This window comes from Vidua chalybeata, chromosome 26, assembly GCF_026979565.1.
Source record: "Vidua chalybeata isolate OUT-0048 chromosome 26, bVidCha1 merged haplotype, whole genome shotgun sequence".
NCBI lineage: Eukaryota > Metazoa > Chordata > Aves > Passeriformes > Viduidae > Vidua > Vidua chalybeata.
The window spans coordinates 4,339,034-4,366,452 of NC_071555.1; the positions used below are offsets into that span (position 1 = coordinate 4,339,034).

Here is a 27,419-nt window from a genome sequence, read left to right on the forward strand (position 1 = left end):
TTAATAGACGCTTTTGGATGATCTACGGGGGAAAGGCTTGGAGAGGTGTGTTTCTGACAAGCCAGAAAGTCATCCGAGCCACGAGGGACTTGGCTTCACTCTTTTTACCCCCCCCTTTTTTTTTTTTTTTTTTTTTTTTTTCCTGGGAGGAGGGGGATTCTTCATTTTGGCACTTCATGTTTTTCTGAAAACTTCGCGGCGATTTTCCCCTTGCACCAGCCTGGACTAATGGATTACCACCTGCTTGGACTAATTCTGTCTTTTCTCTTCAATGGCACAAAGGTCTTAGCCGGTTACCCAATTTGGTGGTAAGATTCCTTCCTCCCCTCGCCCTTCCTCTCCCTATGATTGATTAATGAATTCATTAATTATTAGCCATGGGAGCTGTGTGTTCCTTCCTTTTCACCCCTCGCCCTGCGGAGCTGCCCACGGCTGCATGGTGGAGTTGAAGTGTAATTTCTTCAGATTTGACCAGTAATTAATGAAATCAGTGAAAAGTTTGGGGATTATTTTGAAAGGGTTTCCCTTTGCACAAATGGAGGCTTCCCTACCACTCTTAATTTCTCCATTTTCGGCACTATAGCGATGGGCTCCTGGTTCAGATGTGAAAGGATGCGGTTTTATTTCCTTGTGCAATGGGAATTTTGTCTCTCGCACGACTCTGCCACAGGGGTTTTCTTCCTTTCCATGAAACTGCAATTGATCCTAAAAAAAAAATTTAATTCTATTTTCTGTTTGGTTGCTGCGTTTTTTGGACTTCTTTCCCTTCTTTTGTTGCATTCTGTCATGTGAATTTAGTCCGGCAAATAACGCAAATGGCACCTGAGAAAACATTCATTAGTAAAATTGCTCAAAGGTGGATCTTGTTAATTTTATTTGAGGAAATGTTGCTAATTTCCTTGCACCGACGAGAAAAATAAATTTTAAAAGAATTGGTTGTATCTTGTAATGAGGCTGATAAGTAACCTGAGTTACATATTTTAAAAATAAATCTAACTCTATATGAATGAATACAGTAACAAAATGCAATCGGAAGCCCTTTGGAACAAGAAATATAGAATTAAATATTCCAGGTCATTTAAATCCAGCAGACAGCGAGTTGCATAACAGAATATTTCCGTTTATTTCTGTCTTTATGTAGGATTTCTTGCTGGAATATCTCTTGTTAAGTTTCTGTATGTGCCAGGTAGGGGCTGTGAGCCTGATGATCCGTAGGGAAAAGAGGGAGATGGTGGAATTTGGTGCTACTGAGATTCTTGGGTTATTTTCGCCTTTCCAGAAAAGTCTCTCTTCTTTATTACTGAATTAGATCCTTTCAGTGCCAACATGGAGATGGCAAGAAGTAGGTGGGAGTGAACTTGGGAATGGACTGCCATGTCTGGGAATATTTAGAATTCAGGAGGGAAAAGACATTTTTTTTTTTTTTTTTTTAATAATCCATTTATTACCGTGGACTTTGGGAATGAGAATGTGCCATTCCAGAGGAGAAAGACTGAGAGCACAATGAGAAGTCCCCGCTCAGGAAGCGTTTCAAAGCTCCGCAGGTTCATGAAATGGCTAAATCACAGCAGGTTTTCCTGGAGAATTAAATTATTTCCTCGCCCTGAGCGTGGCTGCCGAACTTCAGGCCCTCAGCCCCGGGCAGGGGAGGCTCCTGAAATAGAGACAGCAGCACTTTGATTCCTTCCATCCCTTTTCTCCCCCATCTGGGCACCGCTGTGCGGGCACAGGGCACGCGGTGGAACAGGTCAGGGTGCCAGGGCTGGGTCTGAAGGCAGGAGCTGCCTGGGGCAGGGACACCTCGCCATGACATCAGCTCATCCCACCAGCCCCTGAGCTGCCTCAGGCTTTGATAGAAATCAGGATTTAATGCCCAAATCAAGGAGGGTTTCAACTCTCAGAGCGAGGAACCAAAACCTTCTCGATGAAAAGGTCTCGTTTTCCCCTGTGAAGCAAAAATGTCCCCGTGAGCAAAATGTCTTCTGTGCCTGTTTTCAGGAGCAAATGCTGCAGACAGGTGTCTGCCCCATTCCCTTCTCCCAAACCCCTCTGAGTTCACCCCAAAGGAACAATGCAGAGGATGTAGGGCACAGACACCAGGGGCATGGCAAGCAGCATCCCTGGGAAAGGAGGGAGTCGAACACACTCTCCACAGAATTTCATCCACAGATCCAGGTTTTACATATTTTTGTAGATTCTGGCAACACTAAAGTGCCAGAGGGTCTCTGCTGCTCTGGAGGGACGTGAGGAGGTGCCCCATGTAGGGCTGAGGTTGCAAGTGCTGTGGGGTTTTAGAGATTTCTTGAAGGCTGAGGGAGCAGGAGGGCAGGAATACCTGGGCCAGGGGTCCCTGTTGCTCAGGCACAGACAATGCTCCCAGAGCACACAAATTCAAGGTTTCCTTTGGTCCCATTGAAGGCTTTCAATATCTGCTCTGTGGAAATGAGGTTTGTGTGGTGGACTCTGGCACGGTGTTATCTATGCTCTTAAAAATACATCATTTTCCAGCTGTCTTCCTGATCCTCTGATCTTTAGGCAGGCACAAAGGAGGCTTTGGGGGATGAGCCCCACTTGCAGGGTTCAGCACACCCCAAAACAGGGCAAGGAGAGCAAAGGTGGGGCTCAGCATCAGCCTGGTCCCCTGTGCTGGTGTCCTGCAGCCCTCCAGGCCAGGCTGGACTGGGGCTCCCCTGGGCTTCCTTACCCCCAGCTAAACCCAGCTCTGTAAACTCGAGACCTTCAGGGGGGACTGCTCATGTGGCAGCACCCCAAGGATGCTGACAGGCAGTGCCCTGTCCTGCTGGCACCACCCTCCTGGGGATTTTCCTGCTGGATAGGGAATGTTTTGGCAGCAACATCAAAACAGATCCTTTCTGAGAAAAAGGTTTATTCCTGTGGGGGGGAGGAAGTGCTTGTGTGTGCCCTAGGAAGAGCGATGAGAATGGGGTGTGATCACCTTGGAAATGGGTTTGGGGTGGCTGGAACAATCCTGCTGCTCCACGGTGCAGGCAGACAATGCCAGGAGCAGTGACACTGCAGGGGATAAAGGCAAAGGGATGGAGCTGCTGAGGGTTTGTGGGACGTGTTTCACTGAGGGGCCAGGGAAGGACGTGGTCCTCCACCTTGTCCAGAGAGAGGAGAGCCCAAGGGCAGCCCTGGAGCTCTGCAGGGGGGTCCTGCCCCAGCTCTGGGCACAGGCTGCACAGCAAAGGGAAGGTCCCTGTGCTGCAAACCCAGAGCTCAGGGTCCAGACCTGCTGGTGGCAGCAGGATGGAGAAGCCAAGAGGGGGTTTCAGCCCAGCTGGGTTGTTGGAAACTCCCTGACATCGCCCTGTCCCCGGCCAGGCAGCTCTGAGTGAGCTCCAGAGGTGGCTCAGGCTGTGGATGTAACCTCCAGTGAGGTATTTTGACACGGGTCCAACGCTTCTTCACATGCTGCCATCCCATTACAGCCGTGAGAGGGAACAAATGGGGCACAGATGGGAAAAGGTCAGCGAAATGCTGCCTGTGAGTGCTGACAGGAGGAGCTGAGGCCAACAAAGCTCCCTCACAGACGTGTCCAACGCTTTGGCTGTCTGGTTAGTGCTGCTCAAAGAGAAGGAGGAGATGGGGAGCTGTGGTGGGGCCATGCAGGCCAGGCTGCTGCTCCTCCTGACCCCCCAGGAGTGGTGTGGGTGGGGGCAGAGGGGGCAGTGGGGCTGTGGGCAGTGAGGGGCAAAGCTGGCCTGACCTGTGGCTGTCCATGAAAGCAGCCCTCAGCACCTGACTGGCCACAAGTGTTCAGGATCTTGTGGCTCTAAAGGGTTTTGTGGGCTTCAAGGTTTTCTTCAGCGTTTTTCCCAGCCGGGTTTAGCCAGTGGGAATCCCTATCCCCACCCTGCCAAGTGGGATGGTCAATCCATGCCATGAGAACCAGAGCTTTTGGAGCTGGGACTCAGGGTCATCCTGAGCAGCAGCACAGCCCCAGCCAGTGCCAGAGCAGATCTCCAAGGGTGCACAGCTCTGAGCCTCGGCACACCCAGCACTTGGCAGGACTTCCAGGTGGCATCTCTTGCTGGTGTTGGTCCTCCCCCGTGCAGAATCCCAGCGTGGTTTGGGACGTTTTGTTCCACCCCTGCCAGTGGAGTCCTGAGCTCAACAACAGCTTCAAAATGCTCCCAGAGTGTGGCAGAACAGAGCAGTAAGCACTGGGACACTGCTGACCTCCTGGAGGTCTCCTTCCCTCCGAAATGAATCCCTTGTGTCTCCTGGAGTGCCCCAGCCCAAGGACAGGGCCAGGGCAAGCCTGGAGCCACAGGAGCCCAGGGAGAAGGGCTCCGACTCAAAAGCCTTTCTGCCCTTAAGACACAGAAATACACAAACCTCTGTTACCGGTCCTGTAAGTGAAGTCAGAAGTAAATTTAAGTGGCCACAAAGAGCTCTGAAGAGGCTGCTTAATTGCAACCGGTTGTTCCTCATTTGACTCCTTCGCTAAAAGCAGCATTTCCCAAAGTGAAGCACTTGCTAAAGGCACTGGGAACTCGGGGATTTTTGGCCACCCCACCCTCTCAGCTGGAGCTGCTGGTGGGGGAGGCCACAAACCAGTGATGTGCCGTGCCAGCTGTGCTCCCTGCTGAGCCTCTGCCCCAGCTCTCACCTGATGGGGTCAGGTAGGAACTCACACCCCCTGACAGAGCCAGGGTGATGCCTTGAGAAGGCTGAGCTAGAACAGAGACTGCAGGAGCTAAAGAATAAAGTAGGGATTTATTAAAAGGATCTCCTCAAGGGATCCACCTTGGGCAGCACCAGAGCCCAGCCAGGGCTGCACCCCAGGTGAACCAAAATGGTCACAAAATGTCCCACAGGTCACGGGGTCTCACATTTTTATAAGCTCTGCTCCATTTGCATGTTGGAGTTCATTGTCCAATTCCAGCCCCAGCCCATGCAGTCCCATCCTGCTTGTTTTTCTCTCTCCAGCCCACGCTGTTTGTGCTCTTGAGCCTGAGATCTGGATCATTTGTCCTTGGTCCCCAACTGGAGAAGGAATTGTTTTGTCTCCCTGCTCTGTGCAGAGAGCTCAGCATCCCCTCATGTGAAACCCAGAGCCACACACTAAAGCAGCACAGAAGCTGAAAAATAGAAAAGCTCAAACCTGAGGCATCGAGGGGATGGTGACAGAACAGGAGCTCACAGCTGGGCTCACCTCAGACACAGTGGGCTGAGGGGCACTTGGGGCTTCTGTTCTGCTGTGTGGAGGCAGCTCAGGAGAGATGCAGAGAAGCTGGAGTGTGGCCAGTGGGGCTGGAAGGGTGGAAAGGGAGGTCCTGGGTCCTGCAGAGAGACCAGGGGAGGTGAGGGCTGCTCAGGGCAGGCTGTGCCTGCTTGGAGGGCTCTCCCAAGCAGCACAGGGCTGATCTCTCCTCTCCAGTGCTGAACGATCCAGCAAAGGGCAGTTGCCAAATAAAGGCTCATTCCTGAGGGGACCCTCCTTGCTGCAGGGAGGTGAGGAGGGACATTTGTAGGATCAGACTGCACCGCCCTGGCTGGTCCCACTCTGAGCAGGAGCTGGGCCTAGAGACCTCCAGGGATCCCCTCAGGCTCCCCTCCCGTGGCTGTGGCACACTTTGCTGAGGCCAGTGCCACCAAAGGTGGTCCTAGAGGTTCCTCCTGACAGACAGCTCCTGGGTCCCTCCATTCCCAGGACACATCTAATGGGGGTTGTGCCCTCACCAGGGCTCCCAGCAGCTCCAACCCACGTGCAGCCACAGCCCCACAGCCCCAGGACAAACCTGGAGGCCCCTCCTGTGTCACCCTGGAGTCAGGGATGACATAGCCTGGTCTGATACAGGTGGACCTGATTGGTCATTTAATCAACACATTTCACATGATTTGTTAATTAAGACACCCTTTAGGGTAAACATGAGAAAAACAACTTTTTATAAGCGCCACCTGCAGATAGCTTACAATTCTTTCTCTCCACCTCCCTAAAAGTTCCTAGACCAATTAATGGGAAAGCTTATTTGGCTTTCTCTCTCTGACCAGACTGTCATATCCACACTCCTGCCCCCCTGCTCTACAGGACACTCCTGGGCCCAGGCACAGCCACCCCAGCTGGGTCAGGACAGGATTTTAGCTCCTGTTCTCACTCATCTCTCTCAGGGGGCTGTGGGAGCCCAGGGAGGTGTCTCCAGACCCCCCTCCCTCCCTGAGGGCAGCCTGAGCCCAGGGTCACTAAATCATCCTGACTTTTAAATTTCACCTTCATTCTCTAGCTGACACCCAGGGGCATTTGATTTCTGCTGCTGTCCTGGGGGACAGATGGACATTCCCTGCATGGGTGCTGGGGCTGTGAGCAGCAGCAGGAGGTTCTCTTCCCCCTCACACTGGTGATCTGAGTCTCAGTGATGCTCATCAGACCCTTCCATTGCCAGCTCAAACAGTTCAGCATGGCTGGATGTCATGTGGGAAGGCAGGAAAATGTCCAAGTGGCCAGTTTTAGAGGGAAAAAAAAAAAAAAAAACACCAAACCTTACAAAGGAAGTAATAAAGACTAAAGAATTGAGCTGTCTATCGGAACATGCAGGTGTGAGGCACGGCATTTCCATTATCTCTGGCATGTTTTAACTCAGTGGCATTTTCCTCTGACCTGTGCTTCTCATCTCAGTGTCCAAGGCTCAGGATCAGCCCTCTGGGAACCCCCTGGTGTGCTGCTCAGGCCTGGGGGCTGCTGGGGACAGAGCCCTTGGTGTGACAGCAGCTCAGCACCCCCAGCACGTCTGGCAGTGCTGCTGAGCTGGGCCAGGGCTGACCCTCTCTCTGCCTCACTGCTGACCCTCCCTGCCCTGCCAGCCTTGCCTTGAGCCCAAGCTGTGCCTGTGGCAACCTGGCTCAGCCTGGGCCTGCCCTCTGATTCGTGCCAGGCCTGAGTGAAGCACCCTTGGCTTGTCCAGCAGGAGCTTTCAGCAGCTGCCTGAACTGGCTGGTCTGTCTCACTGGTGTCTGCTGGTTCAATGTGTGACACCATATCAATTTGGAACATTTTTGAGCATTAAGATAGAAAGAATTCTGGATTCAGAGTCCAGCCATTCACCAGTGTGGACACATCACAGTCCTTGATGAAAGTCAAGGCTCATTCCATAAACACTGAATAGCCATTATCATTTTTACAACATTATGAAGCTCATACCAAAGGCCTCTTGAAGATGGATTCATGATTTTCTTTGTGTCCACATGGGTGTGATCCTGTCCCAGTAGATAGACTGGAACCTGCAAACTGCAATGCAGTGCTCTGACACCCCTGCTGTGTTTAAGGCCACTCTTCCTCTGAGTTTCCCAAAGGCAGCAGCTCTAAGTGCAGCGTGGATGGAATTGTGCTCAACCTGGCTCAGCTCTGAAGAGCTCTGAGCTGTACCTCGAGATGTTGATCTGCAGCCAGGGGACTGTGATGGGATGTCTGAGCCAGGGTTCTGCTCTGGGAAGTCACCAAGGCACCCTCTGCTGCTGCTGCCCTTCTGTGAGGTCCAGAAGTTCTGTCTCAGCCCTGATCTTGAGGGGCTGGAGCCTCCTGGCCTCAGTTTGTTGGTGGGTGGAGCAGCCCAGCAGCTCCAGACTGGACACCTGCTTTTCACTGGCTTTTGTTGGGATGTGACAAATTTGATGTTCACCTGCTCCTGCTCATGCCCACAGCCTCATCCCATTCCCATCACCACTCAGAGGCTCTGTCAGGGATTTTCCCAGAGGACCTGAAATGGGGAGGACTTGTCAGGAACTCAGCTAAAAAATTCACACATCACGTACACAACTCATGTTCCCTCACTTACCTGAAGCTGAATTTCATCCTTCTGTTGGCATTGCAATTTTATTCTTACTGACCTGATCTTTCATTTTTGTGTCTACAAATGGCAGTGGTTCAGTGATCCTGATGATTGCAGTGAAGTCAGAGCCATGCTGGATGTGGTGAGAGGTTCCCAGTACCAGGCTGTGCTATTTAAGGTTGTTTGGGTGAAGTTTTCAGGATAAAGGCAATGTCTGGATGGGACACAGGCTGAGATTTCTGTGTTTGTTGTGCTGTGATTAACACTTGGAGCCCTTTAACACCACCTGTGCCCTGATTTGTTGTAAGTCAACATTTATTATTAACACAAAAGGTATTAAAAATCTAAACAGCCTATATTTAAAATAAAAACAATTTTTCTGAAGGAAATATAAATGAGGGTTGCTCTATGGATAATAATCTTTTTCTGGCTCTGGTTATAATCTGAGCCATTCCAGGCTTTGTTGCTGTGTTTGGTGATGGTTCTGCAGGAACAGCAACATTGAGATTTTTTTTTTCTCTGAGAAGGCCCACACAGAGAGAGGTGCTGGTCTGAGCCTGCTGCAGTCCAGGAGAGCCCTTTGGGATTCAGCTGTTAGAAATCCCAGAGAAGTAATGTCACAGTTCCCTCTTAACAAATCAAAAAGCAAAGAAAGTTCATCATTTATAAGTCCCAAAACAGGTCTAGTCAATTGTGGTCTGTCACATCTGATAGGTTCTGTTGAAGTATTAATTAATGGGAATTAATATTATTCCAGCTTTTTAATATTAATTTTGAAAATATTAATATTTAATATTAATTCCTGGGAATTAATATTATTCCAGCATTTTTAATATTAATTCCATCTTTTCCTGGGATTAGCTTTCCCTTGGCACAGAGATCTTGGGAGCCCTCAGCTCTCAAGGAGCCAGGAGCCCTCTCTTCCCTGGATACTGACTGGGACCATACCCAGAAATGGGAATGAAATCCCATTGGGTCAAAAATCCCAAAGTAACCCCAAAACCAGTGTTTGTTTGCAAACCACGGGGTCCTGTCCTGGCTGGGGTCCCTCTCTCCAGTCCCACGTCCAGCAGACACCGAGGCTGCTGCTGAGGCACCAAAAATCCACAGCCAGGGACTGGAGCCTTGGCTGGAAGGGCTTCCAGGCCTGGGAATGCCTGTCCATCACCAGGGCTGTCAGTGGGGTGTTATTCGTTTTTAGGTTGGAAGTAAAAGAGTAAGTTTTGAGGATTTTTTTTTGTTTTAGCATGTGTTTTTTATAGAGGCGTGTTTCGTTTTTTAGTGGTTGGCACTTTTGTATTTTTTTTTAATCTTTTTAATGTAAAATTATTATATTTTCTTTTTTGATTCTGTGAAATATATATGTTATAAATTATTATTAAAATTCTATTTTATATATGACTTTTATGTAGAATAGTAAAATGCTATCCCTGAAACATGAAAGAATCAGGCTCTGAAAAGCAAATTTGCCCTGATAAAGGAGCCAAAGTCTCTAATTCTCTAATTCCATTTCTGAAGATAGGTTTCCTGATTTGCTAATTTGCTTGTTTCTCTTTTTCACAATTCACTGAACCTGTCTGCTTTTAATTAATCTTACAAATCTAATCAAGTCTAACTGGCACCTTTCCCAGTGCTCACACTTCTGAATGAGAAACTTTCCCTGCTGCCCTCCAGCACCACCCTGGCTCAGGCTCCAGATCTTCTGCCCCCTTTTCAACAAACAGACCCTCACTGGGGCAGGAAGGGTTAATGTTGGGTGACAAAACCTGAAGGTTTTTCTATTCTGATCCCATTTCTATGCCACAGAGTCACCCAAGTTTCCTGAAGTTACTTTCTAGATATGGTGGAGATTTATAATTAAGAAATTTGCAGTGGTCCTTTTAAAATGCCCCAGGAGCTTTTCACAGTCCTAACAAGGGGCACTCAGCTCTTTACTCCTCCCTCCTTCCTCCCTGCGCTGTGGGAGTTTCTTGCTGCCGGGGGCACCTTTGCAAGGCAGGTTTTACCTGCACAGGTCTCTTGGATGTTTTAGGGGGGGTTTCTTGTTGGGTTTTGTTTTGTTTTGCTTTGCTTTTTTATTGTTGCAAAATATTTCAATTGTCTTTTTAAATTCTGATCATTGCATGTTATCTGCTCTGGCCTGATTAGGTTTGGTGACAACCAAGTCCTCTTTAATAAGTTTTTAATGAAATTCACCTCTTGTCTGTCTGACAGGGAGTTTATGCAGAACACCGAGCCATGGCTGTCTATATTTTTACTTTTCCTTTCAATTTGCTCATTTTTCCCCTTACAAATCTACAAATAAGATCTCCAGAAACCAAGTCCTGCTTTGTGGGTTTGGTGGGGCACAGGCTGCTGCTTCTGTTGGTTCAGTGAGAACGTAAAAGCAGCTGGGAGTTGATATTAAAGAGACCTTTTGCCTCAAACAGTGGTGCAGTGCTCAGGATCACAGTTTTGGAGGCAAAACCCCCAAAGGAGACCCTTCCCTTGTGTGCTGGGGCTGGGGCTGTGATTTTCACATCCTCTGGGGAGCAGTGGCCCCTTTGTGACGTCCCTTTCCCCAAAGCCAGGAGGGCTGGGAAGAGCCAGACAAGAGGGGCACAGCAGCACCATGGCCATGCTCAGAGGCTCTGGAAGTTGTTGAAAATCAGCCTTTGGTGCCCAGAGGACACAGATGAGCCCGCCCAGCTGTGCTGTGACCCTGTGGAGTGCAGATGTTTCCTCCCACCACAGCCCTGCTCTGCAGGAGCTGCCTTTGCCCAGCCCAGTCCAGGAGTCCTGGCTCAAGGGGTTTCGTTTCAGTCCTAACGCTGCCCATGCTCCTCGTGGGACAGGAGCCCCGGTCTGTGGTGTAAACCCAGGCTGAGCTTTAGTTGTGCCTCCCCCTAGAGCCCTGAGCCCAGCACCCAGCCAGCTCCTGAGGCTGCTCCGTGGACCAGGGCTTGGAGCAGGAAACACTTGGGTTCCACCTCGAGCCTTGAGACCTCGGCTCAAGACGTGCCTTGACCTCTCTGCTTGGGTGGAAACCACACACAAAGTGGAAAATCAGGCTTCTGGTGTGGTTCTGAAGGCTGTGAATTCAAGGCTTGCTGGTGACACCTGGGGAAATGAACAGCTGGGTGTAAAATCTCCCCTGAGTGCTGGAATGAATTACATTAGGAAAGTGTTCAGTGGGAAAAGACTTAGAATGCTCAAAGAACACCTGCCTTAAGGTTGGGCTTTCAGTTTCTTGAGTCACATCAGGCTCCAGTAACTCCCCAGTTCCCTGGCCTTACTCAAAATACTAAGAAAGGGTCCCCATCCCTTCACCCACCTCCCCAGCTTCAAACTCAGTTAAACTTTACTGTAGCTGGTTTTGGGCTGGGAAAAATCCATATTCCCAATGATTAAAGAGAATAAATTTGTCAGCAATAATAAACCTGTAAGAAAAGATCTAATTTTTCAAATTGATTCATCTCTGTTCCTGACCAAAAACTCTGGCAGTAAATGATATTTCTCATAACTCCAGATGAGATTTTTTTTTTTTACAAAATAGAGAAAATGTGATTGTTTACATTGGTGAGGAGACAACGTCAGAGTTTTGCAAGGACACAGAGTGTCCAGCAGAGAAGGGTTGGGGTGGGGGAAAAGAGATCAAGAGTTGTGAACAAACCTGGGCTAGGGGAAGCTGGCCCTGCCCATGCAGGGGTTGGGATGGGATGAGCGTTGAGATCCCTTCAGCCCAAACCATCCCATGATTTTGTGGGGGTTCTGTGATCAAGTTTGGTCATGGCCACACTGCTCAGGGTGGTAAAGCACAAAAAAAAAAACCCTCAGAAGACAGGAGTGGATGGCACCCAGTGAATAATCAAATTAATTGCAAATGGCCATGAAATAATGCAAATTGGGAAAAGGGTCCCAAATCTGCACAACATTGATACAGGTCAGATTTTCTGTTAGGGCCACTTTGACAGACATGAATTATGGGATGGTGTCTGCAGGTGCTGTTTCAGTGCTCAGTAACCAAGAAGTGAAGCTGAGCAAAATCTACAAGAATTCCCTTTTCTGTTCCTCCTCCTGCCCAGATTTTTGGGGCCATGTTGGCTGGTAAGTGATAGGAAAGGTCTCTTAGGAGCTGTTGTTGGATTTGTCTCAGGACAGAAAATACCAGCATGACATTATTTCAATCATTATTTATCTTATTGTTGCAGCCCCAGTGTGTTTGCAGATCTTTGCATTTCCTATAAAATGAGGAAAGCACACCAAAAACCCAACAAGGGACTGGAAGGGCTGAATTTCTTCAGGTGAGGAGACAATATTTAGATTTCTTGCTTGCACAATTCCAAGTGAATACAAAACAGATCCTGCAGATCACAAATGATGGCAAGAGTGTGGTGAGGAACAGTTTGTTGCTCAGATTTAAGAACCTGTTGTGGGCTGGGTCAGGTGGGCAGCCAAGCCCCACACTGCTGCTCTTCCCTGCCAGGGCCATGGGGAAAAGAGTCAGAAGAGTAAAAGTGTTGGATTAGGTCCTTTTCTGACCCAGACATGGGGCAACTGAGAGGTGTTTTAAAAACCTTTATTCCATTTTCAGTCTCATGTGAAAGGTGAGACAATACAGATGTTATAATTCACATAATCACAACCAGAAGCCAACTATTTCCTAATTACAACACACTGTAAGCATTTCTTGGTCTATCAGACCACACCATGCTGTAAATACCTTAAAGCCAATCATCTAAAATTACCCCTCTTGGGCCCTACTACACTGTATTTTTTTTTATAGTTTTTTATGTAGTTTTTAATAAGTTTTTTTTTATCCATTTCCTACATAAAAGCATAAAAACTCATGGCTTGAACTAAAGGCAGTTTAATAGGGAAAGAAAAGCTGCTGCACACACAAGCAAAGCCAGGTGAGGAGTTCCTTCAGTCCTGCCCATCACAGGCAGGGGTTCAGCCTCCTGCAGGGCTCCATCACCTGGGGGCGTTACCTGGGAGGCAAATACCAGAACTCCAAACATCCCCCACCTCCTCCTTCTTCCCCAGATTTTTGGTTAGTTGGAAATTCATCATCCAGGGGCCTCTTCAGCAAGAGTCCCCTCCCCTGGGGATGCTCCCAGATATTTTCCTTCCTCCCAACATCCAGCCCAGCACATCAGTCGAGGTGCCCAGAGGAGCTGTGCTCCAGGGCCAACCCTAAACCCTAGGGATGCTGCTGGTATCCCTTTTCCATTTGGAGGGTGTAAAGCACATTTCTCACATCTTGTCCTGACTGGAGTGGCCCAGAAGCCACCATTTCATTTATTCAAAAGCTTATTGTTGCTGCCTGGTGAAAATATTGGACTTCTGGGATTAAAATTAACTGAGACAAGTGTGTAGTCAGATTGTGGGGCATGTTCCCAGGAAGGGCTGAGGGGGTGCACAAACCATGGGCTGAGAAAACCCCTGAGCATCACCTCACTCACAGTCCTTGAGCACAACAATCCAGAGCCAACTTCAGCTCGGGCCACCCTGATGCCTTGAGAAGGCTGAGCTAGAAAGAGACTGCAGGAGCTAAAGAATAAAGTAGGGATTTATTAGGAGGTCTCAATGGATCCACCTTGGGCAGCACCAGAGCCCAGCCAGGGCTGCACCCCAGATGAACCAAAATGGTCAGGAAATGCCCCACAGGTCACGGGGTCTCTCACTTTTATAAGCTCTGCTCCATTTGCATGTTGGAGTTCATTGTCCAATTCCAGCTCCAGCCCATGCAGTCCCATCCTGCTTGTTTTTCTCTCTCCAGCCCTCGTTATTTGTGCTCTTGGGCCTGAGATCTGGATAATTTGTCCTTGGTGCCCAGCTGGAGGAGGAATATTTTTGCCTCCCTGCTCTGTGCAGAGAGCTCGCCATCCCATAATATGAAGCTCAGACCCACCCACTAAAGCAGCACAGAACTTAAGAAATACAAAAGCTAAAACCTGAGGCATCATCCCCACATCCCATCCCTGCTGGGACTGGAACTGGGCTGAGCCAAATTTTACCCTTGCCTTGTTCCCCGTGGTGCTTTCCCAACAGAGCTGAGGTTTGCTGGGAAGGAGGCAGCACCACCTACACTGAGCTTTGGAGCAGAGCCAGTGTGGCACATGCTTCAGTCTTTCCTGCAATATTCATGGCAGTTTGTGTCTCACACCTTTCCAGAGCCCAGAACCTTCCACTCCAAGTGTTTTGCTCTCCATGGAAAGAAAACAACAGTACCCAGTAGTAAAGCAGCCTAATTTTTCACCACAGGAAACCACCAGCACTGGTTCTAGATCTGGTTTCCACAGGATTCAATTTGGTTTTTCCATTCTGGATCTGACATAAGACAATTTAAGATCCAGCTGAGACAGAACCGCTGCCTCAGTCTCAGCCACAGTGCCCAGGATGGGCAGCCCAGCTGACCACTGCCCCCACTGACCACTGCCCCCACTGACCACTGCCCACTGCCCCCACTGACCACTGCCCCCGCTGACCACTGCCCCCGCTGACCACTGCCCACACTGACCATTCACCACACTGACCACTGCCCCCGCTGACCACTGCCCACACTGACCATTCACCACACTGACCACTGCCCACACTGTCCCCTCTGTCCCCTCCATGCCTCTGTCCTTCCTGGGGTAACCCCAGGCTGTCCATAGGAGCAGAACCAGCCTGGGGACTCCAGTGCTGGTCTCAGGGTGCAGGGAAGGACCCTCCAAAGAGAGGCAGCCCAGGCATCCCCCTTTGATGCCACCCCAGACTGTGGCACAGCTGAGTGGATGTGGCAACTCCCATCCACGGGGTGTTTTCCATGATGTCTGAGTGTTGGGAAGCTGCTTCCCAGTGCCAAACTGTGATTCACCCTGGGTGATTTCGGGACACTTGGCACCAACCACTTCTTGAGGCCACCCACCACCACCAAAGGGACTCCCCAAAGTGGAGTTTGCCTCCCCAGAGGGACTCCTGAAATTGGAGGCATGGCTGGAGGGCTTGGCTGACCAGTGGGAGATGACCAGTGGGAGATGACCAGTGGGAGATGACCAGTGGGAGATGACCAGCACTCTCACTGGCCTGAGTGGAGAGCTCTTCCTTCCTTCCCTGGGTTTCTGATGCTCGTTCTGGGCCCAGTGTCCTGTCCCCTGTCCCTGGCAGGACACATTTCCCTCCCCGGTGCCAGCTTTGGGAGGGAGGCAGGAAAGGAAGGTGAGTGGTGCTGGGAATGGCTGGCAGGCAGGGCTGGCAGTGGCAGCGAGGGGACAGCAGCCCTGGGAGGTGCCGTGGCCTCGCTCACAGCCCTGCCAGGACCCAAACAAACCCCAGCGCCTCTCTTTGGAGGAAAGGTTTTACAGCGCTGGAAATCTCGCTGTGTTTATTGCCGTCACAGCCTGGAAGCCTACAATTGCATATGCAAATCATATGCATTTATGTAAATTCCGGGTCGAATAATATTATCACAGTCCCCGCAGAATAGATCCTCTCCCATGGCAAATCAGTTGATTGTGTTTTCCAAACCGAGAGTGGCACTGCTTTGAGCAGGCATTGCTGAACATAACATTTCTATCTGGTGCGGGGAACAATGCAGGACCCGGTTCTGGGCACACCCAGTCCCTTGTCAGCAACTTCATTCAGGCTCCTGCCGAGGAGAAGCAGCTCCAGCCCCAGCCCCAGCCCCAGCTCCATCCCCAGTCCTATCCTCATCCCCATCCTCATCTCCATCTTCATCCTCATCCCCAGCCCCAGCTCTGTCAAATCCCCATCCTGCTCGGTTCGTGGCAGAGTTTGGGGTCACTCAGAACTGCCCCAAGTCCTGACAGGGAATCCCTTCTGTCCCCTCCTGGCACAGATAGGACAGAGGGGTCAGGGGGCAGGAAGCAGTGGTCAGCGCCATCCCCATCCCATCCCCATCCCATCCCCATCCCATCCCCATCCCCATCCCCATCCCATCCCCATCCCATCCCCATCCCATCCCCATCCCATCCCCATCCCCATCCCATCCCCATCCCATCCCCATCCCATCCCCATCCCATCCCCATCCCATCCCCATCCCATCCCCATCCCCATCCCCATCCCCATCCCCATCCCCATCCCCATCCCCATCCCATCCCCATCCCATCCCCATCCCATCCCCATCCCATCCCCATCCCAGCCCCATCCCAGCCCCATCCCCATCCCCATCCCATCCCCATCCCCATCCCATCCCCATCCCCATCCCCATCCCCATCCCCATCCCATCCCCATCCCCATCCCATCCCCATCCCAGCCCCATCCCCATCCCCATCCCCATCCCATCCCCATCCCCATCCCCATCCCCATCCCCATCCCCATCCCCATCCCATCCCCATCCCCATCCCCATCCCATCCCCATCCCCATCCCATCCCCATCCCATCCCCATCCCCATCCCCATCCCCATCCCATCCCCATCCCATCCCCATCCCATCCCCATCCCATCCCCATCCCATCCCCATCCCATCCCATCCCATCCCCATCCCCATCCCCATCCCCATCCCCATCCCCATCCCCATCCCCATCCCATCCCCATCCCATCCCATCCCATCCCATCCCATCCCATCCCATCCCCATCCCATCCCCATCCCCATCCCCATCCCATCCCCATCCCCATCCCATCCCCATCCCCATCCCATCCCATCCCATCCCATCCCCATCCCCATCCCCATCCCCATCCCCATCCCATCCCATCCCATCCCATCCCATCCCATCCCATCCCATCCCATCCCATCCCCATCCCCATCCCATCCCCATCCCCATCCCATCCCCATCCCCATCCCCATCCCATCCCCATCCCCATCCCCATCCCATCCCCATCCCATCCCCATCCCAGCCCCAGCCCCAGCCCCGCCTCCCCCTTTCTGGCACACCGCTCGGAGCCAGCCCGTGTGCGATGCCAAGACAAAGCGCTGGAAGCAGACGCCAAATCACTTTGAAGCCCATGACAGGGCCCTGAGTCACCCCAAGTGCAGCAGCTCGCCCAGAACGGGCTCATCTCACACAAGTGCTGTTGCTGCAGCAACACTAATCCACAGCCGGTGGCAGAGGGATGCTGCGAGGGATGCGGCACGGCCCTGCTCGCACGGGGCTGCTGCTGGCCCTGCAGGGACCTGCGTGCCCTGCCACGGGCCCTTTCTTGTGGGGGCAGAGGGATTCCCTGCTAGAACTTGGGGCGGGTCTGACTTCGTTCCATTTGGTTTTTCCATTCTGGATCTGACACAAGACACTTTGAGATCCAGTTCCTCCAGCTGAGACAGAACGGGTGCCTCAGTCTCAGCCACAGTGCCCAGGATGGGCAGCCCAGCTGACCACTGCCCCCACTGACCACTGCCCCCACTGACCACTGACCACTGCCCCCACTGACCACTGACCACTGCTGTCTCTGCCCTCTCTGTGCCAGGAGGGGACAGAGGGGATTCCCTGTCAGGACTTGGGGCAGTTCTGAGTGACCCCAAACTCTGCCACGAACCGAGCAGGATGGGGATTTGACAGAGCTCCTGTTGCTGTCTGCGCCGACTTCTGACTTCTCCACGAGGCCTCTTGAGGCCTCAAAATCTCAGCTGGGCTGTTCTTCACACCCAGTCTGATTTGAGGAGCATTTTGGCCCCAGTTCCTCCCCAGCAATCTCTCTGTCCCCCCCAGGCCCCAGTGCCATCAGCACTGCAGCAGTGACCCCTCTCTGTGCCCCCTCCTGTCCTGCCCCGCTCCAGGAAATCACAGAATGTCCTGAGCTGGAAGGGACCCCCGAGGATCATCCAGTCCCACCCCTGGCCCTGCACAATCCCACCCTGGGCATCCCTGGGAGTGGTGTCCAAACCCCCCTGGTGCTCTGTCACCCTGGCTGGCAACAGAAAAGCAGAGAGGGTGACTCGAGGAGGGGGGGCTGAGATTGCAGCATGAGGCAAGAGGGTTAAAATGAGCAACAGAACAAAGTGGAGCAGAAAAATCCAGGGGTGGGAGATTTATGGAGAAAAGAAATTGTGACTGAGCAAAGGGATTGTGAATAGGTGACATTTTGGGGATGAGACATCCTCCCATCAGAAAGTTAATGGCTTTTAGGGTGGGATTTTTCACAAGTGATGCTGGGTGTTAGAACCCAAACTGGAAATGAGAACCCAGAACCTGATTCAGGGTCAGGTGCTAAAAAAGCAGGAGACTGGGAAAACTGGGATTTTGGATCATTCCCATCTCAGTATTGACCAAGGAGGACACAGGAGGGAAAGGGCAGAAAGGAGAGGTGGGGAGGGGAGGAGAAGGAGCTGCCCGAATGTGGGAAATGCATTTGCAAAGGATTTTTAAAACTTGACAGAAAGTTTCCATAGTTTTGTCTATTCGTGTGTAAACACTGAGATAGGGTGTGCTGGCTCAGGGGGGCCATGGAGCAGAAGTGACATTATTGAGAGAGAGACTGAACCAGAAACAGCTTTCAACAAGTTTCAAAAGGTGGCCTTTTGAAAAAGGCCAGATATTTTTAGAGAATTAGAACTGTGAAAGATACTTTGTAACAAGACCATGTGAAGTAAAAATAGAAGTGATTAGTGTTAAAAGTAATAGCAGCATTGTGTAGCAAAAGCTAATAGGCTAAAAAACATTTATAAGGTATTGTAACCAAGAAATTGGTTAGCTGCTAATAGAATAGTGTTGAATTTTACATCTCTTGTGTCTCACTCTTCATCAAGACTGATAATGATGTAAAATCTTTTTAAATGCCTCTCAGTTGCCTCACCTCTGTAAAAGCTAAGGAAACCAACACCTGAGCAGTGACACTGGCTCTGGACAGAGCCATGGCAATTTCAGCTCCCAGCTGTCCCAGAAAGCTCAGGCAGGCAAGTTGGAATGTTTTCAACAATCCTTGTCTTTGTGACAATGACACTGAACTCACCTAGGACATCCTTCTTCTCTTTCCACTCTTCCCCACCACCACCCTGCCACGTCTCCCTGTCCTGCCCTCAAAACGTGGTGGATCCCAGAATGATTTCAGGCAGATCTGTCCTAAAAGCCCCACAGAAATGCTTTGGGTCCTTCAGCAACACATCCATGGTGTGTTGCCAAAGAAGTGAATTTTAATCACAGAATCAAGGGGTAGTCGGGGTTGGAAGTGACCTCTGGAGATCACAGAGCTCAGCCCTGCTCAAAGCAGGGTCAGACAGAGCAGGGTGCCCAGGCTGTGTTCACTTGGGCTGTGTTTCCAAGGATGAAATCTCCTCAGGCTCTCTAGGTCACCTGTTGTACCACACTCACAGGGAACCAGAGTTTTCCCATGCTCAGAGAGAATTCCGTGGTTTTCATTTTGTTCCCATTGTCCTGTCAGAGGAGTTTGGTTGCAGCTTCTCCACCCTCCCCCCCAGCAGTTATTTCCACACACTGACAAGGTCTCTCCTTGGGTTTTTCTCCTGGCTGCACAGACCCAGCTGTCCCAGTCTCTTGTACATCAGATGCTCCAACCCTAAACCACCTTTGCTGCTCCACCAGCTGTGCAGAGCTTTCACAGCCCCACAGGCCATTGCAGAGATCATCTCCATGATCCTTAGGGCTCTTACCTGCCCCCACAACACCCAGGACTGCCAGGCAGGGCTGAATGCTCCCCTGATGCTCTCCTCCAGCTCCACTCTTCCCAGTCTCATCCTCTGAATCTGCTCCTATCCAGGCAGAAAAGCCCCCAGAAGGGCCAACCCCACCCCATTTACCTGCACAGTTCCCCTGCACAGGTGTTTGAGGGTGCAGGGGGTACTGAGTGTGGTACCACCAACAGTGAGACCCAGCCCACCCCTGGGACTCTTCCCTGAGCATCCTCATTTCTGTTGGAGGCACACCCCACCTGAGCACAGGCTGTGACATCCAAGGCTTCCAAAACAGCTCCTCTGGAATGATCTGGGAATGCCAGGCTGGTTCCAGGCTCTCACAGGCACTGCTGTGGGTTGTGATGCCTCAGGTTTTAGCTTTTCTATTTTTCAGGTTCTGTGCTGCTTTAGTGTGTGGCTCTGGGTTTCATATGAGGGGATGGTGAGCTCTCTGCACAGAGCAGGGAGACAAAACAATTCCTTCTCCAGCTGGGGACCAAGGACAAATGATCCAGATCTCAGGCCCAAGAGCACAAACAACGTGGGCTGAAGAGAGAAAAACAAGCAGGATGGGACTGCATGGGCTGGGGCTGGAATTGGACAATGAACTGCAATATGCAAATGGAGCAGAGTTTATAAAATCCCTGCTTTAGCTCCTGCAGTCTCTGTTCTAGGTCAGCCCTCTCAAGGCATCACTTTGGGCTGTGTTCCTGCACCAGCTTGTGGGAGAAACATCCCCCTGGCTTTTCCAGCAGCCTGGTGGCTTTCTGCTTAGCTGTTCAAAAGGTTACCTGATTAAAAGGTGAAGCACCTGCCTGGTTGGTGCTTGCAGCCTCATCCCGCTCCAGTGGGGATGGAAGTCAGGAAGGGCCATTTGGGAAAATCAAACACCCAGTGCCCAGCCCACGTGTCCAGAGTGCAGTGCAAGAACCTCCTCAGAGGGGAACAGGTGAAACAGGGCAGTGGATCATGGCCTAAAAGTAAATGTTCTCCGTTTGGCACAAGGGGAGCCTGAGAAACGAGCTCGGGGGGAGGTGACCAGAACAAGGACACCCAAAGGGGGTTCCCTGAGCCACCTCTCAGTGTCAGTGGATGGATGAGGCACTGATGTGGGTGGGTCTCTCCAGCTCAAGTACTTCCCATGGAAAAATGGGGAGTGAGCTCCCAGGTGTGCCTGTTCTCTGCTGGCTGGAGGAGGAACCAGCACAAGCAGGGTTTGCAGTAAAGCCCCCATCTCTGAGCACACAGCCACACTCCGGGCCACTGCTCACTGAGTTACAGTGCCACAGAGCAATCACTTAGGTTCATCTGATCTCCAGGGTCATCTGCTGGGCTCTCACCACGAGAGCCTGCCCAGAGCAGCCCCCTGAGCACCGTGCTGGTCTCCACTGCGCTCCCACCTCTGTGTCCATGGCCTGCCCATCCTAGGGAGCCCCAGACTGGAGGTGGGAATCCACCTGTGGTCTCACAGGGGCTGAGTAGAGTGAGAAAATCACATCCCTCGATTTTCCAGTCTTGCTAATGCAGCCTCAGGTTGCAGCTGACCTTTTTTACTGCATGGACACCACTGATCATCCAGCTGTTCCAGCTGTTGCCCATCAGGATCCTCAAGTCCTTTTCTGCAAACTGAGTCAGCCCCCAGCCTGTCCTGCTGCATGGGGCTGTCCCAGCCCTGCCTCAAGGCCTTGCATTTGCTTTTCTTGAGGTTCAGGAGGTTCATGGAGGTGTCTGAGGCCAGGCTGGATGGGGCTTGGAGCCTCTTGGTCCAGTGGAAGTTGTCCCTGCCCATGGCAGGGTGGAACAAGATGATCTTGGGAGTCCTTTCCAACCCAAACCAGTCTGTGGTTCTATGATCCTCATTCTGCCTCCAAAGCCAGCCGCTGGCAGGGAGAGGAGAGGATTATCTCCTAATTATGCTGTGATTGAAATTCCTGTGCTCAACTCATTTAACAACAAGCCAATATCTTCATCTTCCTTCTGTGCTCCACACAAGCCTCTGAATTTCATTATTTCTTTAACTGTCAGGACTTTGAGACCCAACTTAGTTTTCCAGCCACAACCAGACAACCTCTTGTGCTTCTTGGTGCCAGGTCCCTGGCAAGAACCAACACATTTTTGGAGAACTGATGTTGGCCACTGAGTCACACCATGTGACCAGAGTTTTATTTGTGCAACAAGGAACATTCCTGAGGATCAGGCATTTATTTTCTTTTAGTTAAGACCCTCCTCACTCAAAAACAAAAACAAAAACAAACAAACAAACAAAACCAAAACAAAACAAAACAAAAAAGCAAAAAAAAAAAAAAAAAAAAGTGGGGATTTAGCACAGGTTGCCCCTGTTCTCTGCCAAGGGTGTCATTTTGCCCCAGCCCTTTGTCAGTTGTTGTGCCCAGGGATCTCCATCTGCCTGTGAGAAATGAATGTGAGCTTCTCTGACAGGAAAAAAAAAATTACAAAAAATCCATGGATCTTTCTGAGATCTACAGCACAGCAGGGCTGTGCTGAGTTCCAGAACAGACAGATGCCTGGACAGCTCTCACAGGAGCCAGGGCCCTTCTCAGGCAGCACTCCTGGCTCCACATGGGCTCTGTGAAACAAGAGGAGACCACCAAGGTCCTCATCTGAGACGCTGAATCTCCCCAAAAGGCTTTGCCCAGCCAGGAACAATCTGAGAGCAGGAGGGCAAGCAGAGTGGGCAGGGCAAGCTGCAGCTGGCATGGAGTGACAGGAATGGCTTGACTGGATATTGGGAAGGAATTCACAGAATCACAGAATCACTGGGTTGGAAGAGACCTCCAAGACCATGGAGTCCAGCCCAGCCCCAACACCTCAGCTAAACCCTGGCACCCAGTGCCACATCCAGGCTTTGTTAAACACCTCCAGGGGTGGTGACTCCATCACCTCCCCCGGCAGCCATTCCAGAACTTTTATCACCCTTTCTGTAAAAAACCTTTTCCTAATATCCAACTTAAATTTCCCTTGGTGCAGCTCGAGGCTGTGTCCTCTGGATTTGTCAGTGCTGCCTGCAGAAAGTGACAACCCCCCCTGCCCACAGCCACCTCTCAGGAGCTGTGGAGAGTGCTGAGGTCACCCCTGAGTCTCCTTTTCTCCAGGCTGAGCACCCCCAGCTCCCTCAGCTGTCCCTCACAGGGTTCGTGTTCCCAGCCCCTCTCCAGCCTCGTTGTCTCCTCTGGACGCGCTCGAGTGTCCCAAGGTCCTTCCCAACCTGAGGGGCCAGAGCTGGGCACAGCACTCCAGGTGTGCCCTCACCAGTGCCAGGTACAGGGGAAGGATGAGCTCCCTGCTCCTGGTGTGAGGGTGGGCAGGCCCTGGCAGAGGTGCCCAGGGCAGCTGTGGCTGCCCCTGGATCCCTGGCAGTGTCCAAGGCCGGGTTGGACAGCGCTTGGAGCAGCCTGGGACTGTCATTCCCGTGGCAGGGATGGAATGAGATGGGCTTTAGGGTCCCTTCCCACCCAAACCATTCTGGGATTCCATGGTTCTCTAGTGCAGCTCTGGAAATGCCAAAGCAGGGTTGTGTCTGCAGAGCAGATTACCTCTGGTGGGGATGGGTGGGAGGCAAGGGGTGGGCAGGACGCCTGTGAAAGGTCAATAATGACCCAGGTTTGGCCCAGGGACACTGAACTTGGAGTTCTGAGGAAGCCTGAGGTACAGGAGGGCTCTGGAGCAGAATTTGTTTCTGCTCCTGAGCCATCAGGAGTCAAAACCCAGGAGAGACTGTAGGAGAGGTGCCAAGATGGACACAGCAGGGCAGGGAAGGGACCAGCCTCACCTGGGGGTTGGAGCAGCCCCAGGATTCCGGGGTTTGCAGGCTGTGGATGTTTCTGCAACGTGAGCTGCAGACAGAGCACTTGGGAAAGGTTTCAAGCCAATTTCTTTACAAAGCTTGTTTGGGTCACAAAGGAATAGAGCAGTAGGGGAAAAAATCGGCAGGGGACAGAGGAATTTTCCTCAGTGCCTGTGAGTTCAAGGAACCCTGCAGCACCGTGAGCCATTGCACTGGAGGGGTCAGCACAGCCCATCTGGGGAGCCTCTGTCCTTCCTCCAGCCCTGCATGAGGGAGCCTGGGGTCCCTGTGTGCTTTGCAGTTAGCACAGCGTTATTTGAAATTACTGAGTCGCCTTGGACTCATGGTGTGCAGAACTCCTGTGCCCTGCCCACCGCAGGGTTTTACCAGAGGCTGCTGGAGGACTTCAGCTTTAGTTAGAGAATATTGATACATTCAGGAATGTTGATAATATTGATCCCCCCTACACAGGAGCTCCTGTGCCACCCTCCTCTGCTAGCACAACACCCACTGAGTGGGCTCTCCCTCTTCACGGGCACAGGGGGCAGGGAAAAATCCCCCTTGCAAAGGCAGGCAGGTCAGTGTGACCCCTGAGTGTGATCCCTTCACCCCGAGGGTGAGCAGTTCACTTGTCCTGACTCCAAGAGCTCTTTTCAGAAAGGCACAGGCTGGATTTGAGGACACTCAGTGTAAGAGAATCTGCAACAAGTGTTGGGCATTGGTCTTTTGCTTTGAGATTTGTACCTTTGCAGTCCCCTGGTCTGAATTCCCACTCACCAGCTATTGTCCTGCCCTCTTCTGCTGGACACAAAGTCTTAATCTTCCCCTTCTTCCCACTGTAACTAAATAATCTCTCAGAAGTCTTTCCAATAGACTGATCAAACTGTCAGCACAAGGAGCCTCTGCCTCAGCTCACTGCTATTGCTCCTTTGTCCCCTTCCCGTGTTTAACATCCCATTTACAACAAGGAGGAGGCTTAAACCACTCCAGCTCCTGCAGCAGTGCCTGCAGCATCCTGAGCTGGGTGAGACAGCACAGCCCCAGCCAGAGCTCCACGGAGGAAACAGAAGGACAGAACCACCCTGAACACGCCCAGGAGGGAAGCTGTAGGCAAATCCCAGAGCTGAGGAATCCAATTCCATAAACACCACCCTGTCCTCCTGCCCCTGGATGTCTCATTTACCTCTGCTGAATGTGAGGGGTGGCTGCATTCCCCTGGAGATGCCACTGCAGGTGGCAGAGGCTCAGCCTGCAGCAGCCCCAGGGCTGTGGCACGTCCTGCCTGCTCCCAGAGAGGTGACACTTGTGCCCAGGCTGTGGCTCACACCCCCAGACACCTCACCAGGCTCCTCTGCCAGCATTTCCTGGGCTTTGCTCAGTACCAGGGGGTCACAATGGCTTTTCCTGGCTGGCAGCTCAACTTGGAGCTGGTCACTCCTCCCTCAGCTCATCCTGCCCAGTGCTGGGGGAGAAGAGAGCTCCCTGTTCCCCCCAGACCACCAGGAGAGCGTTGCTGAAGGACCTCATGCTCTGGCATCCCCCATTCCTCTTGCCCTTTCCATAGGAATTTCTGAGCTCCCCATGTCCCAAACACAATTCCAGTACAAGAGATGGGCTCTGCAGCTCTGCAGCTCAGGTGTCCTCTGGGGGTTGGTTTTACATTTCTTCAGCCAAACTCAGCTGATTTCCACCCAGAAGGGCTTTGATGCAGCAAGGTCAAGGTAACAATTCACCCTCTCAGAAGGGCTCAGACCTGCAGCTCCATCTCTGCTCCCTTTGGTCCTCCCTGGAAGCACCTCCCACCCATTCAGTGGAGTCAGGATGCTCCAGCCCTGGCAGTGTTCAAGGACAGGCTGGGCCCTGGGGGACCAGGTCTAGTGGGTGACATCCTTTCCCATGGCAGGGGGTTGGAACAAGATCTTTAAGGTGCCTTCCAAGCCAAACCATCCTGTGGTTCTGTGATCTCTTGGATCAAAGCAAAAATCCCTTTGACTTCCCAAACCATCAGAACTCTGACTCAGCAACCCCAAGCCCAGGGTCAGTGGCAGGGGAACACCTGGGTCTTGTGAGACACCCTCTTCTATTTCCATTTATTGCAGCCCAGCCCACCTGCACTTACATTATTTTGTAAAACTGCCAAACAATGGCAGCAGAGATGTGGGTGGTGGGTGCACGCACAGGAGAGCAGCTCATGCCATGGCTACAGGGCAAAAGGAGGCAAGGGAAAAAAATGGAATAAAACAAGATTTATTTCTGTTCATGGGGCAAAAATCTCTCCACAAACCTTCTGGGGGTCAGTCCTTGGTCATCCTTCACCCAGTTGAGGCCCATGTGCACTGCACTGTCCAGGACCCAGGGGCAGGCTCAACTGACCTCATCCAAGTCCTTCCCCAATTCTCTGTGGGGTCAGGGGAGCTTTTGTGGGGTGTGACACCTCCTCTCTACAATAACTCTACATGGACCAGAGTACCTGAGCCCCCTCAGTGCCTCCTTCTCTCCACCAGTTCCTGGGAACTTTCTCTGGGTTACAGCCCCTGGAGTTTAAAGGGGAGCAGTGAACCCTGCCCAGTGACAGGGGGACAGGAGATCCCTTCAGCTCAGTGTCAGCTCAGGAGGAAAGCTGTTCTCTGAAACCCTGGTGCACCCCACACCTCCTGGCACCCATCTCACCTCCCCAACAAACCTTCACCTCACTGAGACTCTTCTGCCCTTGGTCTGCACCTGTTTGCACTGCCAATATCTGCATTTCTCCAAAATCTTTCACATCATAGAACTTAAACTTCTCAGGTAGCACTGATCCCTCCCAGGACCTGCAGCCCTCGCTGTCCCAGCCAGGCAGGAGCAGCACTCCAGTGGTGCCACTGGAAGTCACCACCCTCAGGGTAACTGAGCCATGTGGCCATTTCAGAGCTGGATGTGGATTTTCCATGCTCCTGTCTGAAGGAAAAGGCTTCTCCCAGGTGACAGGAGCCAACCGCAGCCCCTCAGAGCACACAGGCTGTGAAACAGGTCAGGGTGAGAATGCTCTGTGTCCAACAGCAGCAGCCTCTGAGTGTGGGGCTGTTTTATCCCTGCTGAAATGCTGTTTGCTCTTTTGCCTTGTGTCCTGGTTTGAACAGACAGGTGTGTGCTAAGGAAGGCAGGAGCCTCCCTTGAAATGGAAAATGTAAACCCTCTCCCTCCAAATTATTATAATTTTGATATTAAGAGGCTCTCGTGCAAAGATGTGGGAATAGGAATAACAGTTGTTTATTAGGAAAATTAAAAATACAAATGCAAGAATACAAACAAAAAAAAAAAGAACCACTGCCAGAGTCAGAGCAGGCCCTGGCAGGCTGTGGGTCAGGGTGGTGGCAGCAGTGCCATTCCATGGGGGCTCAGCCCTCCTGCAGTGCCAGCTGTGCTTCTGCTGGAGCAGGATCCTGGACAAGGCTGGAGTTTTCCTCTGGAGCTCCAGGGCTGCTGGAGATGGGCCTGGGCTCCCTCTGGGAATGCAGTGGGGAAGAAAGCTGCTCCTCTGGGAATGCAGTGGGGAAGAAAGCAGCTCCTCTGGGAATGCAGTGGGGAAGAAAGCTGCTCCTCTGGGAATGCAGTGGCCAACGGCTGCTGTGCTGTTCCAAGGTCAGATTGGATCCAGGTAGGAATGCTTGGCTCCTCCCCTGGGCAGAGCCTCTCCCCATGGGCTGATGGAATTTTCTCAGCCATGCAGGGACACTCAGTGGCCATGAACAGCAGAGATCTCCTGGAGGGAGGATTGGCTGTGGGAGAGATAAAGAAAACTGCCCAAAGAGCAGCAGAGAGCTGCCCCAGCTCTGACAGATGGCAGTGGAACACACACCCCCTGAGACAGGTCTGTAGCCCAACCTCCCTGGGGCAGAGACATCCCCAGCACCATCCCAGGGCAGCGGGGGCTGTGTCCAACCCAAACCCCCATGGATGAGATCCCCCCTCTTTGCTGGGCACCTGCAAAGGGAATTTTTCCTCATGCCCATCCTACATTTCCAGCTGTGCTTCCAGTTGTTTCCCATCATCTGGGAAGAGTTTGGCTGTGCCACATCTGGAACTGCCCCAAAAGTGGTTGTGGGCTGTTGTTGGACCCCTTCAGCCTCCTGTCCTGCCCACTGACCCTGCCCAGCCCTTCCTCCTCTCCTGGGACCCCTCAGCCACACAACCCCGAGCACATGGTCACATCTCCTGGACAATGTCCCTTTCCTGCACATCCCTCTGGGTGCAGCATTCCCAGCCGGGTGCCACCAGCACCAGGGAGGCCCCTG

General features: G+C 51.9%; 1 protein-coding gene across 1 annotated transcript in view; it reads left to right on the forward strand.

Moving 5' to 3' along the window:
* The first annotated feature begins 228 nt into the window (after nucleotides 1-228).
* Nucleotides 229-27,419, forward strand: part of WNT3 (Wnt family member 3) — a 46,790-nt gene continuing 19,599 nt past the window's right edge. Inside the window, exon 1 of the mRNA XM_053965393.1 lies at nucleotides 229-308. Within this exon, the coding sequence (XP_053821368.1) occupies nucleotides 229-308 (80 nt within the window). The remainder of the gene's footprint in view (nucleotides 309-27,419) is intronic.